The sequence below is a fragment of the Pelecanus crispus genome, chromosome 1 (genome assembly GCF_030463565.1).
Source record: "Pelecanus crispus isolate bPelCri1 chromosome 1, bPelCri1.pri, whole genome shotgun sequence".
In the NCBI taxonomy this organism is placed as follows: Eukaryota; Metazoa; Chordata; class Aves; order Pelecaniformes; family Pelecanidae; genus Pelecanus; species Pelecanus crispus.
Genome location: NC_134643.1, coordinates 82,834,834 through 82,850,117, shown reverse-complemented (window position 1 = coordinate 82,850,117; position 15,284 = coordinate 82,834,834). Strand labels below are relative to the sequence as shown.

Here is a 15,284-nt window from a genome sequence, read left to right as displayed (position 1 = left end):
GAAGACAAGCCTTTCTTCTAAGAGGTTCCTGTGTATTTGAACTACATATATGCACATATATATTTTTGTATGGCATATGTTATAAGCATCAACTTCACTGATTCTGACAAAAAAGAAAGCCAAGAAAGTCTTATATTAGAACCATTTCTTTAATCTATTGCACAATATCTTAAGCAAAGGAAAGAGCTTGTATGTATTGTATCCCTAACGTATTATGATTTCTTTGAATTATTTGTGCAGTGAAAAGATGTTTAGAGGGGAATACCCAAGAAATGTCACGGGCCAACAGCTTCACTGATGACATTGACCTTATATCAGAAGAGTTGCCACTGCCAGCTGTATCTGATGTGGCACAGTAAGTGAAACAACAGTTTTTTAATTGATACTATAAATGCTCATTAATGGTGAGGGAGACTTGTCACTGAATAAAAGTATTACTCTGGCTGGCTGTACTTGAAGTGATTATGAGTTTGATCTTACTCAACCATATGTGAACACTTGTACAAAATGCAAGTTGAGCTTTAAGTTTAATGGAAGTAGTCAGACACTTAGAAAGAGAAGCATTGCTCTGCAACAGGTGGCTTGCAGTCTCAGTGTCTCTGTTTTACTTTTTAGGCAGCTAAGTTTTAATTTTACAGGTAGGTTTATACTTTGTAGAATTCTGAACCAGTTGGAGTTCTAAAGTACTCCTAATATGAACACTGTTTGAATTGATTGGAAACATAAATGAAATGGTCATTTATAGATACAGCCTGAAAATACAAAGGCTACGTTATGTGTAGTATTTTGATAAAGTAGGCACACTTGTAAGGAAATGATGTTCCAAAAATATGAAAGCAAAATTATTAAAGAGATGCTGAAAGGTGTCTGGATTGACCAGGACAGAAAGTCCCCATTATCAGTGAATTCACTGCAATTGTTGAATGATCTCTCATGTTGCTTGTACTTGGCTTAGCAAATGCCTATTTCTTGAAATAAACATAATAGTATCTTCATGCAGGATACCTCCATATTGTGTTTTGATAGGATCTTTGAGTAACCTTCATGCGTTTGTCCTATAATGTACAATTCCAGTGTGGGGGATTGGGAATCTGGAGTAAATTTGAAATGCGAAGCAGAACATTAAAGCATACAGCAAGGCCTGGATGGACCAGAGCATCCAGGTGTTATACTAAGGCTTTATCTTACATGCAGAAACCGATACAAACGATGCTAGTGAATAGAGCTCTTGAGCTAGCAGTGATATATGGCCTAGAAGTATGGTATAGCTGGTGCAAGCTCATGAAGGTCTAACTAGTCATTTGGGTGTTATGTTAATGTTGGTGAAAAACTCACCTGAATTCACTCTTGCAAGAGAAAATATGGAATTGTCATTGGGAAAACCCTTTGGTAAATATCTGAGTTTGAAAATAAGGACAAAAATTGTTGCTTGCCTTCAGATAGGGAAAAATACAGACAATGGTGTTCAGGATGGATTTGAAAGCAATGTGATTCCAATCTATTGTATGATTGCTATTTAGATGTTTTATTTCACATATGGTTACTTTCTGTCCAGGTAACTCATACAGATGATATGTCTATTAAATCTATGGTAACTATACTATGCTTTTATACAGGATATCCTGGTGCTTGTATTTTCCCAACATGCTATATTTTTTACTTTCTTTCAAATCAGACAATTATAAATTGTTCCATTCAAATAGGTCTTTTTTTTTAATCAGCACAGTGCAAGAACAGGATTTTGCATTTGGAAACAATTCTAATCTTATTTGTACTATTTAGTGCATGAAAAATGGTGGTATTTTATGTTATTCTGTATAGTGCACCTTGCAAACCGTACCTAAGCTTCTAGCTCATATTACAATTTAAATGTGTGGAAAGTAAGAAAGGGAATAGTAGAAAGCTAACCAAATATACAAATGAAAATAAATTAAAATATGGAGAGTATTTGAAGGTAATATGGTACAGGGTTTAAAGTAATAAGCTACCAATTCATTAAGTCCTCTTGATGTGGATGTCAGGTGCATATAAACAGAATGATTTTGCAACTAAATATTGCTAAATTAGTAATTATTAAATTCTAAGACTCACTATATATAATGCATATATAAATTTTAGCTTCTGAATATTTGTAACGAACTTCAGATGTGCAGAAAACATAAGGTTGAAAGTTACAGATGTAATATGAAGTTATAAAGGTACTACATAAAAACAAAGCCAAAACACCATTTCATGTAGTTTTATGCTTCTGAAGTCAAGCATGCCAGTTTTCACCTTTATCACTGATAATCTCATTTTATATGTGTGTATTTCTACATAGTAGGATGCATTCATTCGTGAATTGTCCTGATTCTTAAGTAGAAACGTAGTCTCTCATTATTCAAATTGTGAACTTTGTTGGACAAGCACAGAACATGATGTATTTATGTATCTTGGTTTTAAACTGCCATTTCTAATGCAAACAATAAGATATTGACATGGTATTTGCCTGATATGTATATGCCTCATACGTGAACATTAGATATACTTAGCGTGATTATTTGTCTTATCTTTTAGCAGAAGTATAAGCAGGTAAGTCTTCATGCGTGCTATACTTGTTTTATTGTGTGAGCTTTCCCAAACAGCATGGCTTTTGCTTTGCACTTAGTAATGTATCCCCTACACTAGTGTCCCTTGGAATTTGTGATGGGGATTTTTTTTTTTTTTCTGTTAAAGTTCCACTTTCATTCCGCTTATTTACCTTGTTAGAATAAAGAGTTATTCTGTTTGTTCATGTAGATGTTGTTTCATCTTGTAGAGTTATGTACTAGTTAGATTTCCCCCTGCTTTGGAGTGAACTACATAATGGAAAGTGGGTTTATCTCATTTGGGAATAATGTGCATTTGATAACAAGTGTGACAAATCTTCATCCTAGAGTCACAATGCAGTCAATGAATTAGACGAAAATTCTTCCAAGAGTAGAATTCAGCCAAAGGTGTATATATATGCAATGAACCTTCTCAGTTTGCAAAGTAAGTGAAAACATGGCTTTCACGTAACAGTTAATGATAGTAGCCTACAATGATGCCAGTTTCACATGGAGCACTTCTTTGTGAAGTCAAGATTGACTTTGTTAAGCTGCCAGAAGGCAAAGTTTTCCTTGCCTTCAACAGGTGTTACGAGTTACAAAATCGATCTCACAGTATACCTTTATTCCAAAGCCAGTAACTGGTCATTTTTTAAACCTTGTAAGCTGCTATGTTGATTATTAAACATGAGATGTCAGGTCTACAACTGTAATGTTTCGAGGGGTTTTTTTCTGTAATGTGAGCAGTAGATTCTTCTGAAGTCCTCTCTGCTAGATGGATGATAGGAGGGATGTTCTCTGATGACAGTAACCTTTACTTTTGGCCATACTGTCTACAAGACTGCCTTCATTCTGTGGGAAGGAAGATATTGTCCCAGGAGAATAGAGTTCCTACCCTTGAGCCATGCTACCTTGGACAAACCTCTGTTGCACAATCTGCACATGTGCATTAGTCTCAGTAACTGAAGTGGAATGATGTTTGTTTCCAGCAATCTGGGCAAAAATGTGGAAAAAATGCAACTTCCTGAGCTAGGGAACAAAAGCATCATATTAAAGATACAATTCTGTGGTTGTCTGAAGTTCTTGCTGAATATCTCTGGCCCAGGCTTTCAGGGGTAAAAATCTCATGTGGTTGCTGACCTGAGTGGAGCTATGTTGTTTTATACTGGCTGCCTCTGAGGAGTCCAAAGTTGAATAAGAATGTTGTTGTTAGAGATTAATCAAATCTGACAGATGAAATAAGTATGTTAATTTCAATGAGTTGATGAGTAGTTCTGTTTTTAACAATAAAAGCTTAGACTACCTTATTTTCTGATGTACTTACCCACCCAATTTTTCAGATTGTCCGCTGAGCAGTCAGAAGATGACTCCATCAGTGCATAGAGAGTCTGCAAAATGATATTTTGTCTGTGCTTTGAAACCTAGAAGAAACCCAGCGATTATATTTGACTCATTACAGCATATTTGCTTGGTCCTTAGGGCTAGTCTTCTACATATATTGGTAACAGTATCTAAATTAAGTTATATGTTAGGGAAGGTCTAAATCTTGAGAATGTTACTTCTAGAGCTGGAAAATTATTTTTTATCACTTTGCTCCTTCTTGCTAACCACTCAGCACTTCCTTTATATAAAGGATCACCTGATTTTTTAGTGTAAGATGTAAAATCAAACAATTTGAAGATGGATCCTTCATACAACTTGATTCAACATAGTGCATAGTGCCACTTCTTTCTCCATGATGTTATGTCTTGAAGCTCCTCTTTCTTCCTAATTTCCTACTGTGCATACACACAGATGTTGTGACAGAAGGACAGAGGACCTGGTATAGAATTAGGCCTGCTTGTAAAAATAATACATGGCAAATTCCTGTATCCCTGTAACAGATTGTTTACTAATGAAAGAGGCAAGAGATTACTCCAAATGGCACTGACTAAGCAAGTGTCAGGCTGTGATTTCTGCTTTTTTAAGTCTTGTCTCCTATCCATTGTTGGCAGGGCTGTTTTATCTGTCTGATGCAGCCTATTGTGTATCACAAGGCCTTTGAGGAAAGAGCTGATGCTATTGAGGTCTGCAAAATGGGTAAGCTATAAGCTTGCTAATTCTTGATCTGTGTCCATAAGCAACAAAAATGCAAATAAAACCTCTCAAAGTGCGTATGAATTTGGTAAGTGATAAAAGGAAGAAATGAGGAGAAGTACACATCAGAATGAGAGCAGCGACAAACCTTAGTGGATTTTTGATCCTTATTCCTAGGCTGAACATTTAAGGCCAGCCACTCCCAACAGATGTTTCAAACCAGAAATTGTAGCTGAGATGTGCTTTACCTGTGTTAAGTGACACAGCCTTTGGGGATGGGTATGTGGCTTAACTGACAAGCAAGATAGTCGACTGCAAGTCCTGTAGACCTGCACTAACATACTCTTGCAGTATCAAAACCTACTTTTGCGGAAGAAGAAGAAACAATAGCGGTTAAAATGGTGGGCACAAGTGAGCAGCTTGCTGAGGTCTTGTGTAAATTGAAGCAAACATCTGTATGAACTGAATACAGTGTAGCATGGAGGATTTTGGAAGGGAGAGAGCTACCTATAGGGAATGGTTACAGGTCTAGGGAAGCCCTGTAAGCTACCCCTGATTAAGGGACATGCAGCTGTAAGGCTGCAACCTGTGGCAATTGAGAGTTCATTTGGTTGGGAAGGAACCCTCCTCAGCATGTAGGGAGACTTGTGATGTGAGGTTTTGGACAAGTTGTGGAAGCTGCTAAGGCATCCTATTTCAGGTGGCCTTGAGTCCTCTGCTTGCTCCGTTTCAGGTTTTTTTGGTATGCTCCTGTCTTTACAGAGGAGTCATGTCTGTTGGCCCTTGATTTCATGTTTCAAACCACAATATCTTGGAGGAAGCAGGGGCTCTTAACTTATACACCCTGCCACTAACCGGAGTTGTCACATGCAATAAATCCAGTGCCTGTTGATCATCCGAATTGTCCAATTGTGATCATGTCGAATTGTGCAAATGCTATTTGTCTCTTTCTGGATTCTTCCTGGCTGCACTGGAGCTTTGCAAGAGTAAAGGAGACCACTGAACATAACTTTGAGCCTTAGGGTTTTTTTATCTCCAGCTGGTCTTATTGTTACGCAGATTGTGATGACAACAACCTTCGGCCATGAAAATGTTTTTCTGTCATACACACCAGAGTTAAACTTCCAGCAGGAAAGAGAGAATTTGGCCAATAGACTGTATTGAAAGATTACACCAACCTGGTCCCAGATAGCACAGTCTCAGGAAAAATATACACAGCACCAGCTTTAGAAGCAGACATCCTGGTTTTGTTTTTCACAATTCTGTGGTTTAAAGCTGCTGTGTTTCGAGCTCTTTACACTGTCAGGAAAAGCAAAAGTTAGAAATTCTATATATCAGCATGGTTAAGCAACTGTGGTTGAGAGCGCATTTTGTAGCTCACTAAGGTCACGTAAAGGTAAATGTCAGTTGGTCTTTTAGCAGAAAGCAGTGTAATGCTGCAGTTCAGCAGTCATCACGTCAGCTCTCTTGGGAGGAAACCTTTAGAAGGTGAGATCCACATACAATGATCATCGTCAGTGGTAATTGCCGTCAGCTGAACAGCTGTAGTAATAACTCTTCAGCTGGAACAGGCTGCCAGGGAAGTGATAGCTACACCTGTTCCCCACAGGAAAGTGGGGTCTTAATTACTTTTCATGGGTTGAGAGTGAGACCAACAGTTGCTCTTCTTTCTGAGGCCCTGTCCACAACAGAGTCAAATCTTGTTAAGAAACTGTGGGTTTAATACAATTCCGGCTAAAACAGTTCTGTGCAAAAGTTCAGAAAGCATTTATGTACTTCTGCTACATTCCTGTGTATTAATTTATGTGTAATGCGGCTGTGAAAAAATGGCTGACTATTTCAGTTTGAGGTCTTAAAATGGTGTAATAGAAGCACAGAGATCTAAATGTGGAAGTGTTGTGGTTTAACCCCAGCCAGCAACTAAACACCACACATCCTGGTAGGATGGGGGAGAGAATCGGAAAAGTGAGAAAACTCATGGGTTGAGATAAGAACAGTTTAATAATTAACATAAAATGAAATAGTAATAATAATAATAATAATAAAAGAATATACAAAGCAAGTGATGCACAATGCAATTGCTCACCACCTGCTGACTGAAGCCCAGCCAGTCCCTGAGCAGCTGACCCCCCGGCCAGCTTTCCTCTAGTTTATATACTGAGCATGACATCATATGGTATGGAATAGCCCTTTGGCCAGTTTGGGTCAGCTGTCCTGGCTGTGCCCCCTCCCAGCTTCTTGTGCACCTCCAGCCTTCTCAGTTGGTAGAGCATGAGAAGCTGAAAAGTCCTTGATTAGTAAAAAGTCCTTGATTAGTCCTTGATAGTAAGCAGTACTTAGCAACAACTAAAACATCAGTGTGTTATCAACATGATTCTTATCTTTAGTAATCCAAAATAGAGCACTCTACCAGCTACTAGGAAGGAAATTAACTCTATTCCAGCCAAAACCAGGACAGGAAGCAAACAGATATCCACCATTCCCACCTCCAATTTTTTTCCTTTCAAGCTCATAGTATGAAAAACAACTCTTGGATTGTACAAGGGAGATCTTATCTGCAAAATTATTAGCAGAACAACCCAGCATTAGTATGTGGTTGTTGCACAATGAAAGGAAGTGGGAATATCTGCTTAAAAAAAAAGGAAATGGCTGATTGCCATAAGCTATATAAGAACCCTGAGGTGGGGTGAAAAGATGGATCTGAGGTAAGGCAATAGCTGCAAAACCTCAAGGCCTACAACGTAGCACTTCCTTCTAACAGGGGAAACTGAGACTCTGAGGGTGAGAATGACTGAATGCCTTGCTCTGTGTCATGACTGGTGAATCCTGATACAAAAAGAGTATCACAAATTAATCTTCAGTGAGGAACAGAACCTTCTGTGAGGGCTGAGTCTTAATGAGGCAAAGAAGTTATTCTTTGTTGGGGTTTGTGCTCACTCCAGGCTGCCTGAAAGAACAGAGCACCAAAGCTGCTCCTCACTTCACCAGAACTGGGGTCTACAGAGATTGGGGGGGACACTTAGGACTGCTGTTCACTGCAGTGGAAAATCCCACCATTGTTGGTAATCCATGCAACTGTAGTCAAAGGAAGATGCTTCATGATTACTCTTGGCATCTAGCTTGTCTCCTTAAAAACAAGTTTAGGAACAGTGTTGGGTTTTCTTTTTTTCTAGTGGAAGCAGTTTGTCATAGGATTGGCAGATAAGAAATATGACTAGTTTCCTCCATTGCCCACTAACATAGAAATTGTATACAAAGTGAGTGGAAAAAAATGTGAAACTTATGCCAGGTCTTAAAGTTTACATTAGATGTGCTCAAATAAAATGGTGCTCTATGCCCCTTTTTAAGTTATTGGTCAGCACTTGAAAAAAAGGATGTTAAATCCATCTTTCAGCTGTATTTCAGCCTTCTAGTTGTTCCCTCCATCTGTAGATGGCAGTGAAGGTTTTATGAGGGACTTAAGAATATTTTTGTGTCCTTCTTTTTTGTCTCCTCTTGAAAATCCAACAGTGTGCAACTTTTGACACAAAGCCTATTTTCAGTCTTTCTATGGTTTTGGTCTATCTGTGCAAACACCATCTATCTTTGTACTTTATTGTAACTTCCCCCTATGGCTTATTGCTTTTAGTCTTATTAAAGGAACAGTTCACTTTATCACCAGCAAATCTATCATGCTGAATATCATTAGATCTAGTAATTAGATAGTAATCTTGTGTAGGATAACTGAATCTACTGAAAGCTCATTAATAGTGCTTTCATTACTAAGATAGGGACAGCTATCATCAACCAGATTGATATCATCAACCAGACATCAACCAGATCTATTGTACCAGCTGTTGTCCTTTTGCACATGTTCATGGATTATTTTAAAATACTGTTGTTCTTAATTTTTGAAAGCATGATCAGGCACTTGATGTATCATGTAAATATTGCCCATATTGTCACTGAGCTAATATAGGTATTGGAGAAAGTTGTGAAGCTATGCTGGCCATCAGTGAGCTAGTGAAAGGAATAGTAGTGGGCAACCCACAGTAACACGAAGGGAGACCATCTATATATATCTGATTTCCAGCTTTCTCTTTGTGCTATTGGGTCTTGACGCTTATTAATACTCACTCTCAGGTACATCTAATATAGGTAGTACTAATGCAACTAGTTCTGTCCACTGCACTCAAAAACATTATTAATTACTTCAAAGAGGAATTTAGATGAGGGTCTGTCACTTCTGAACTGAAAAAGGTAAAATAGTGAAAATTCAACAGACAGTAGTAATTGCTGATCTGGTTTTATGCTTTTTACCATTATAAGACCTCATGTTAAGTTACGCTTTTTAGTACTGCTTATTTTTGTATTGTCACCTCTAATTTTGAACTCTTTAAAAAGGCTGCTTCAGGATTTATTTCAGCACCCAAAGTATTTTTACTACCATGTGATATGAAAGCAAGGCTGGCATTAGTATAAATTTGTGCCATTATATAGTAACCTTTTCTAAGAATTCGACACTGATTCTGAGGTTTTTTGGAGTATTTTTGGGGTTTTAATCTGCAGATGATTTTTTCAGAGAATTTTTGGCCTTTTATTTTTAAGTGAGGACATTTGGCCAGTGGAGGGCACTGCACTATAACGCAATGAGAGACAGAAACTCCCATTTCAGTTTTCAAAATTTGATTTGTCATTTCAACAAACTTACTTATAAACTTAATTTGTAAGCATCTGAATTTCCCCAAAGTTAAATTGGCAGGTTGCCACACTAAGGAAAAATGCTACATGTTCTTGAACATCAGTTTAATGAGAAACTTAACCAACACCCAAAGGCTCAGCTTGGTATTGTGGTTATACTTTCTTTTCTGGAAAATGGACTATTGTAACAGCCCACTGAAGGTTCTCAAAATATAACTAAGTGCATCTATCATGTAAGCCTCTATGCAGTAATGGTTCAGATCTGATGGAAAAGTCTGAAATAAAAGGTTGTTTTGGAAATAGAAGCTTCTACAAAAACATGACATTTCATATAAGTAAATTTTTCTTAATAAGTTTTCTAATAATTTCATAAAATTTCAGGGTAGGGATAGAATTTTTTGTGAAGGGAGTGAGATGACTCTGGGACGTATGGCCACAAATATCTGTCTTGTATAAGAAACAGTTTACGAAGAATGTCTCTGTTTTAAGATCAAAGGAGAAGACTCACATTTGTGGCTTTGTTTTACTCAAATTATTTCTCAGTACTGAGTTAGAGAGTGGAAATAAGGCATCTCTAATTTGGTACTGAAAAGGTTGCAAAGAGGTAGACTGGATTGATAGTCTTCAATATTGGCATGTTTTGTCTGTGTGGGGATGAAACTAGTAAAGGGAGGAGTCATTTTATAAAGGCTTTGTTTGGGATTCATAATTTGTTGGCGTTTTCAGTTAAAGATTTTTATTACGCCTCATATACTTGTGCCCATTGAGCTCCATGACGCTTGACAATATTGATAACTGCATTTATATGCATCTGTGATGAAAGTTTGAAAGATGTAACATTAAAGTATGTTCTTTGCTGCAGATGACGGTACAAGCCTTCTATCAGATCACTTCAGTCTCTCATTGTGTTATGCACAATAAAATAAAGTGCCAGGCATGGTACTCATTTCTCTGAAGAAAAAAAATTGGTGGAAAAACATGATGATTGCAATGCACAGAGAAGTGTGAGTTTGTCCTTTACCATGGCATAGGTGGAAATAAATGAACATATGTTTTCTTTTGGCCTTGATCTTGTGGTTTTGCAATAGTTTCAACTTGAATGTTTTTTATGTGAGACTAAATTTGATGTATATGAATCATGTGCATATACCTATTCCAGTAACAGGCACTTCATTGCGTTCATTGTGTGCATTTGTATAAAGTATATTGAAGAAAAGGAAAAACACAGTGATAGGACTTCATGGTGTCCACAACTAAAATGCATAGGTCATTCCTGATTTGGTCTAGCTCCATCCACAAGCCACATCACAGCATGTTTTTTATTGGCAGCATTCAACAGAAAAAATACTTTAGAAGTTGTATATACCAGTTGTCCTTCCTTTTTCCTTCTGCAGTTGCTTTCCTGGGCTGCTCCTGTGAGAGAAAGTAAGGCAGCCCACCTATCCAGTCAAATCAAAAGCCCACCCCTGCTGGTGGGGCATGTATAAGCATTAGGGGGGAAAAAGAGTGAAGGAAAGCTTGAAGGCATGAAGACACCTTTTGTTTTCCTAGGAGTTTGAGTTCTGGCAATGGAGGGGAGGGCTGGGATAAAAAAAACTAACATTTTTTCTAAGGCAGGGGGGGTATAAATTTTACCTTACTAATAGCCGAGTGTTTTACTGCTATACTTCTGAACATTGTGTTGACAGCGTATTGTTGCAAGCCAGAATCCTGCCTTCTAGTTGAAAAAATTACTTTTCATCTCCGTAGCCTACTTTAAGAAATGATGTTAGCTGTTTAACAATGTTCCTCCTACGGACATTATTTCTGGGGCAGTATCAGGCACAGAAAAATGCAGAAACTGGAAGTGAAAGTTAAGGGAGCTCAGTGTTGTTAACTGATAGGTTGTGATGAATGGATTAGAGGAGGAAGAGATAGGAAAGAAAATTTTATTACAGATGTGGAGAACAGTTGTTGAGTTAGGGAATGCTATTTATGGGTTATTTCTTTGGTATTTCAAAATTAACAATATTATGAAAATCTGTTTTAAAACTGTCAAAATAACTTGTAAAATAATATATCAATCATAAATTAAAATGGCATAATTTGTTTATGATGTTTCATAGTGGAATTTGAACCAAATACAGTCGGAATTTCTAATTTATGTCTACCCAGAAAGCAGGTACACTGTCCACTTATCCTAAGATAAAAGAATGAAGACTTTTTTCTCTGCTTTTAAGTGTTAGCTTGATGTTTACCAAGGGGTGTTGCAGTCTTGCCTTATTTGCTAATCTCTGTACAATCTTATTCTGGAATTACTAGTGAAGTGCTTTTCCTTATTGAACTATAAATAATTGTTCATTTCATTCAGGTGTTTTTTATAGACTTTTTTGTACTACAACATAGTACACAATGGGGCAAGACATATGCTTACTTTCAGTGCATTAAACTACATTGGAGTTCAGATGACATGACTGAGTTATTGAAGCTGCTTCTGTTATATCGGATGGAGTTAAGACAATGGCTCATTTATGACAGCACCAAAAACACCTCTCTTATAAATGGAGGAATTATGTATCTTTCAAAATGTCTTACTGATTTTTTTAATTATGTTTGAAAGAAAAAAAATCTTACAAGGAAAAAAGTTCTTTAGTAAAAACAATTGCTGTATGCATCTTCATTTCATTATGCATTTAAAAACAATACCAGTTTCATTCCTTAGGTGAACACTGTAAGACTGTTGGTCATTCAGCTGCAGTAAAAGACAATGTGCATTTGTCTCCTCCATACTGCAAATTTTTCACTAAAATCAAATTTAGATAGTTTGCAATAAGCAGGCATCTCCATCTAATAGAACTATCCTAATGTGTACAAGAGTGTTCACAACAAGAATTAGTGTTAATTTGAAAGATTATCTTAAATCTGCTATGGCTATTTTCTTAGGTAACCCTACCCAAATTGAAATAATGTATTCTAGGCCTGATGTTTCGCTTATTTCCAAAATATATAGTGCTTTGGTTTTATGTAGGTAACATTTTGCACAAAGTTTTAAAGCAATACCCAAATGCTCTGCTTGTTGCTGAATCAACACACAATTTAGGTTAAATACTAGTTACCTCTATTTCTGTGCTTGGGGGGTAATACACTTGTTGCAGCTGATGTTCTGCATTGCAACTAATGTACATCTGTGTTTAGGGCTGATACATAAAAGTTGATAGATAAAATTGTTGCTATTTGACTACTGTGTTAAGCTCAGTGCTTGGAAACTTTATTTTAATAAGTTACTTGAAGGAAATTTAAGCAATAGAAATTCTTTAGAACCTGGCGGTTCCTCATGGATTTCTCAGCTCTGACACTTTCACAGCTGCACATGTAAAATCTTTCTTTTTATAGGCAAAACTCGATTAACTCCCAAGTGGGACAATGAGAGTTACTTTTCAGGTTGGATACACCAAAATAGATGCCAGACAAATACCAGTGCCAGTTGCTTGTCTGCTTTTTTTTAGTGCATTGTAATTTGGAGAAGCAATTATACTCTCTCTTTACTTCAGATTAAACCCCTATCTCCAGGGCTGTTTTTCCCCATCACCCAACAATGCTTTTAGATGTTATCACTATGTTCTCCAAAAACTTTGCCCTAATTGCTTAGCTGTTTGTTTGTATTGCTAAGACAATTTATCTCTGGTCTCTGGGTCAAAATGAATGTATCAGACATTACAGTACAGAAAGCTTAGTATGTGGGCACTGAAGCTTACAGTCATTGCACGCTATATTGAGTTCTGTTCCTCTCATTTCACATGGCTGTTTTGCTTCTAGCATGCTGTAATGGCATTTTTCATAAGTTACTGATACTTATCTCCTCTGGTTTACGTTAGTTAGACTGCCTACACCCAAGGACTAGCAAGAATAGATAATCTTGATGGCCTTTTTTATTTAGTCAGCTGTCTACAATATATGTGATGCTCATTAGTATTAAAATATGTTTGAAAACAAAGCTCAAAGAGCTAATAAACATGTTCTTATGCTGATTTCTGTTACTTCAGCAGTTACTGCTGAAGAATCCCCTCCAATGAGTTCTATGACTTTTCCCTGTAGTCATGCAAATCCAATAATACAATGTAATTGGTATTTGTTTTCTTGGACGCAACTTTGCTAGAGGTTTCCACATGTTCCTGTGCTTCCTTAGCTATTTTGTTATTTTAAAAAAAAACCCTACTTCTAAACTGAAAAGTGTGGAACTTGCAGCATTCACAGGCATTTTGGATAAACAAAGCATGTACTCTTCCTGTATTTAGTTCTTTTCTTACTCTTTCTAGGCTGTGGCTGCAGTAAATTTTAGACATCTTCATCTCAGAATTTCATTATTTGTGGAAGTTCACATGCTTTCTCATCTTGACAAAAAATTAAGTTGGGTTTTTTTTTAATGTAAGAACAGTTTCAATTTGATTTGTATGCATAATCTTGTATGTCTGACTTTGAGTGAAAGGCTTCTATTAATCTCATGTTATCCACCTGCCAAGCTCTGTTTAAATTTTAATTTAGAAAATGAGCCTGTTAGTGTTAAGTTTAAATAAGCACCGAGCAAGAAGAACTTTCTAGCCAAGGAACTGCTATGGTACCTTGAGGGTTTTGACTGCAAGCCATTTGTTTGGCCCCTCTTGCAAGGAAACCCAAGTCAGCTGTAAGTAAAACAAGGTACAGTTTATTAAGCTAGTTATCCCTGCTGCTTCTGTACAGCACTGCTGCTGTCAGTGACGGAGAATTGCTTTGTGACATGAGCTTTGGTCTCTCAGCAGCAGGAATGGGCTGAGCCTGTGCCTCCTTCTCCTGTTTCCCCTCTCCCCCTAGCACCACTGGAGGCACAGGAATAATGGCTGTTTCGGAGGATGGGGAGTCTGTTGGCTGCGGTGTTAGGTGGCGAGTGCAGGTTCTGTTGATTGTGGTAGAGAGGTGGACAGGAGATGGGGAGCTCATGCCTGAAAAGAGAGGAGAATAGATGCAGGGAAAACAGCAACAGTCTGCGTGAAGATTAAAGGGACCCTCACTCTTACCCAGAGCTCCCTTGCACATCTTGCTGACGGCTTCAGAGCTTGCTCTGGCTCCTCTCAGCGACCTTCATCATCCATAACCACCTCAACATCTCATTAATCCCTCCAGCTTCTCCCCCTCTTCTTTGTGGCGTGGCAGTAGTGTGTGTGCATGTGTCTGGGGAAAGCCCTGGACAACAAAATTTGATTTTGCTCGCTCTGCTGAGAAGAAGTCTTGATTGAGCTCTGATTCTTTTTAAATGATCAACCATCTGAGTTTGGTCCTTCTAGCTGGTCAAGAATCTGACTTTATACATCCTCAGAGGGCCTTAAACTTTTCCCAGGAAGAATGTCTTGCATCTGGAAAACTGGGAGAAAAGTTTTTATCTTTTGTTATCAACATACCTTCAGCAACATCGCGGCAGGTCCTTGCTGTGCAGATGTAATTGAGAAGCTAGGATGTGGGGGGTGTCTCCATTTCCTTCAAATTTACTCATTTGCTACAATGAGCAGTCAGCCCTGTTTATAGTTGATTAAACATAGGTTTAGAGGCATAATCATGTAGGTAGCTATTGGATTTCTGTGAAACAGAAATGTCTTACAGAGGTGTCTCTTTTTTTTTTCTCTATGATATTATGTTACACCTTTTTAGATTTCTTTTGTTGTTTGTTTGCCTAGTTGTGAAAGCTCTTAACCAACATGTGTGCTTGAACCCCTGCGTATTCACTTGGAGTCTAAATTTAATTTTATCACTCATGAATAGTATTAAAACCTGAAAATTAAGTCAGAATTATCCTCCTGCTTACTTTACAGCAAGTCTGTGTGTGTGATGAGTAAACACACTGTGGGTGGCCTAGGGTAAAATAAAATTTAAGTGCTTGTTTGCAAGGGCAGCTTTCTTCACCTTCAGTAGATAAACACCTAGCAATGGTTTAGCAGATTTTAGTAGTTGGTT

The 15,284-nt window shown here is 37.6% G+C and overlaps 1 protein-coding gene across 1 annotated transcript in view; it reads left to right on the top strand.

Annotated features, from left to right (window-relative positions):
- LOC104026622 (potassium voltage-gated channel subfamily KQT member 1) overlaps window positions 1-15,284 on the top strand; it is a 518,395-nt gene that overhangs the window by 106,696 nt on the left and 396,415 nt on the right. The window contains exons 11-12 of the mRNA XM_075718092.1: window positions 241-355; window positions 2,560-2,571. Of these exons, the coding sequence (XP_075574207.1) occupies window positions 241-355; window positions 2,560-2,571 (127 nt within the window). The remainder of the gene's footprint in view (window positions 1-240; window positions 356-2,559; window positions 2,572-15,284) is intronic.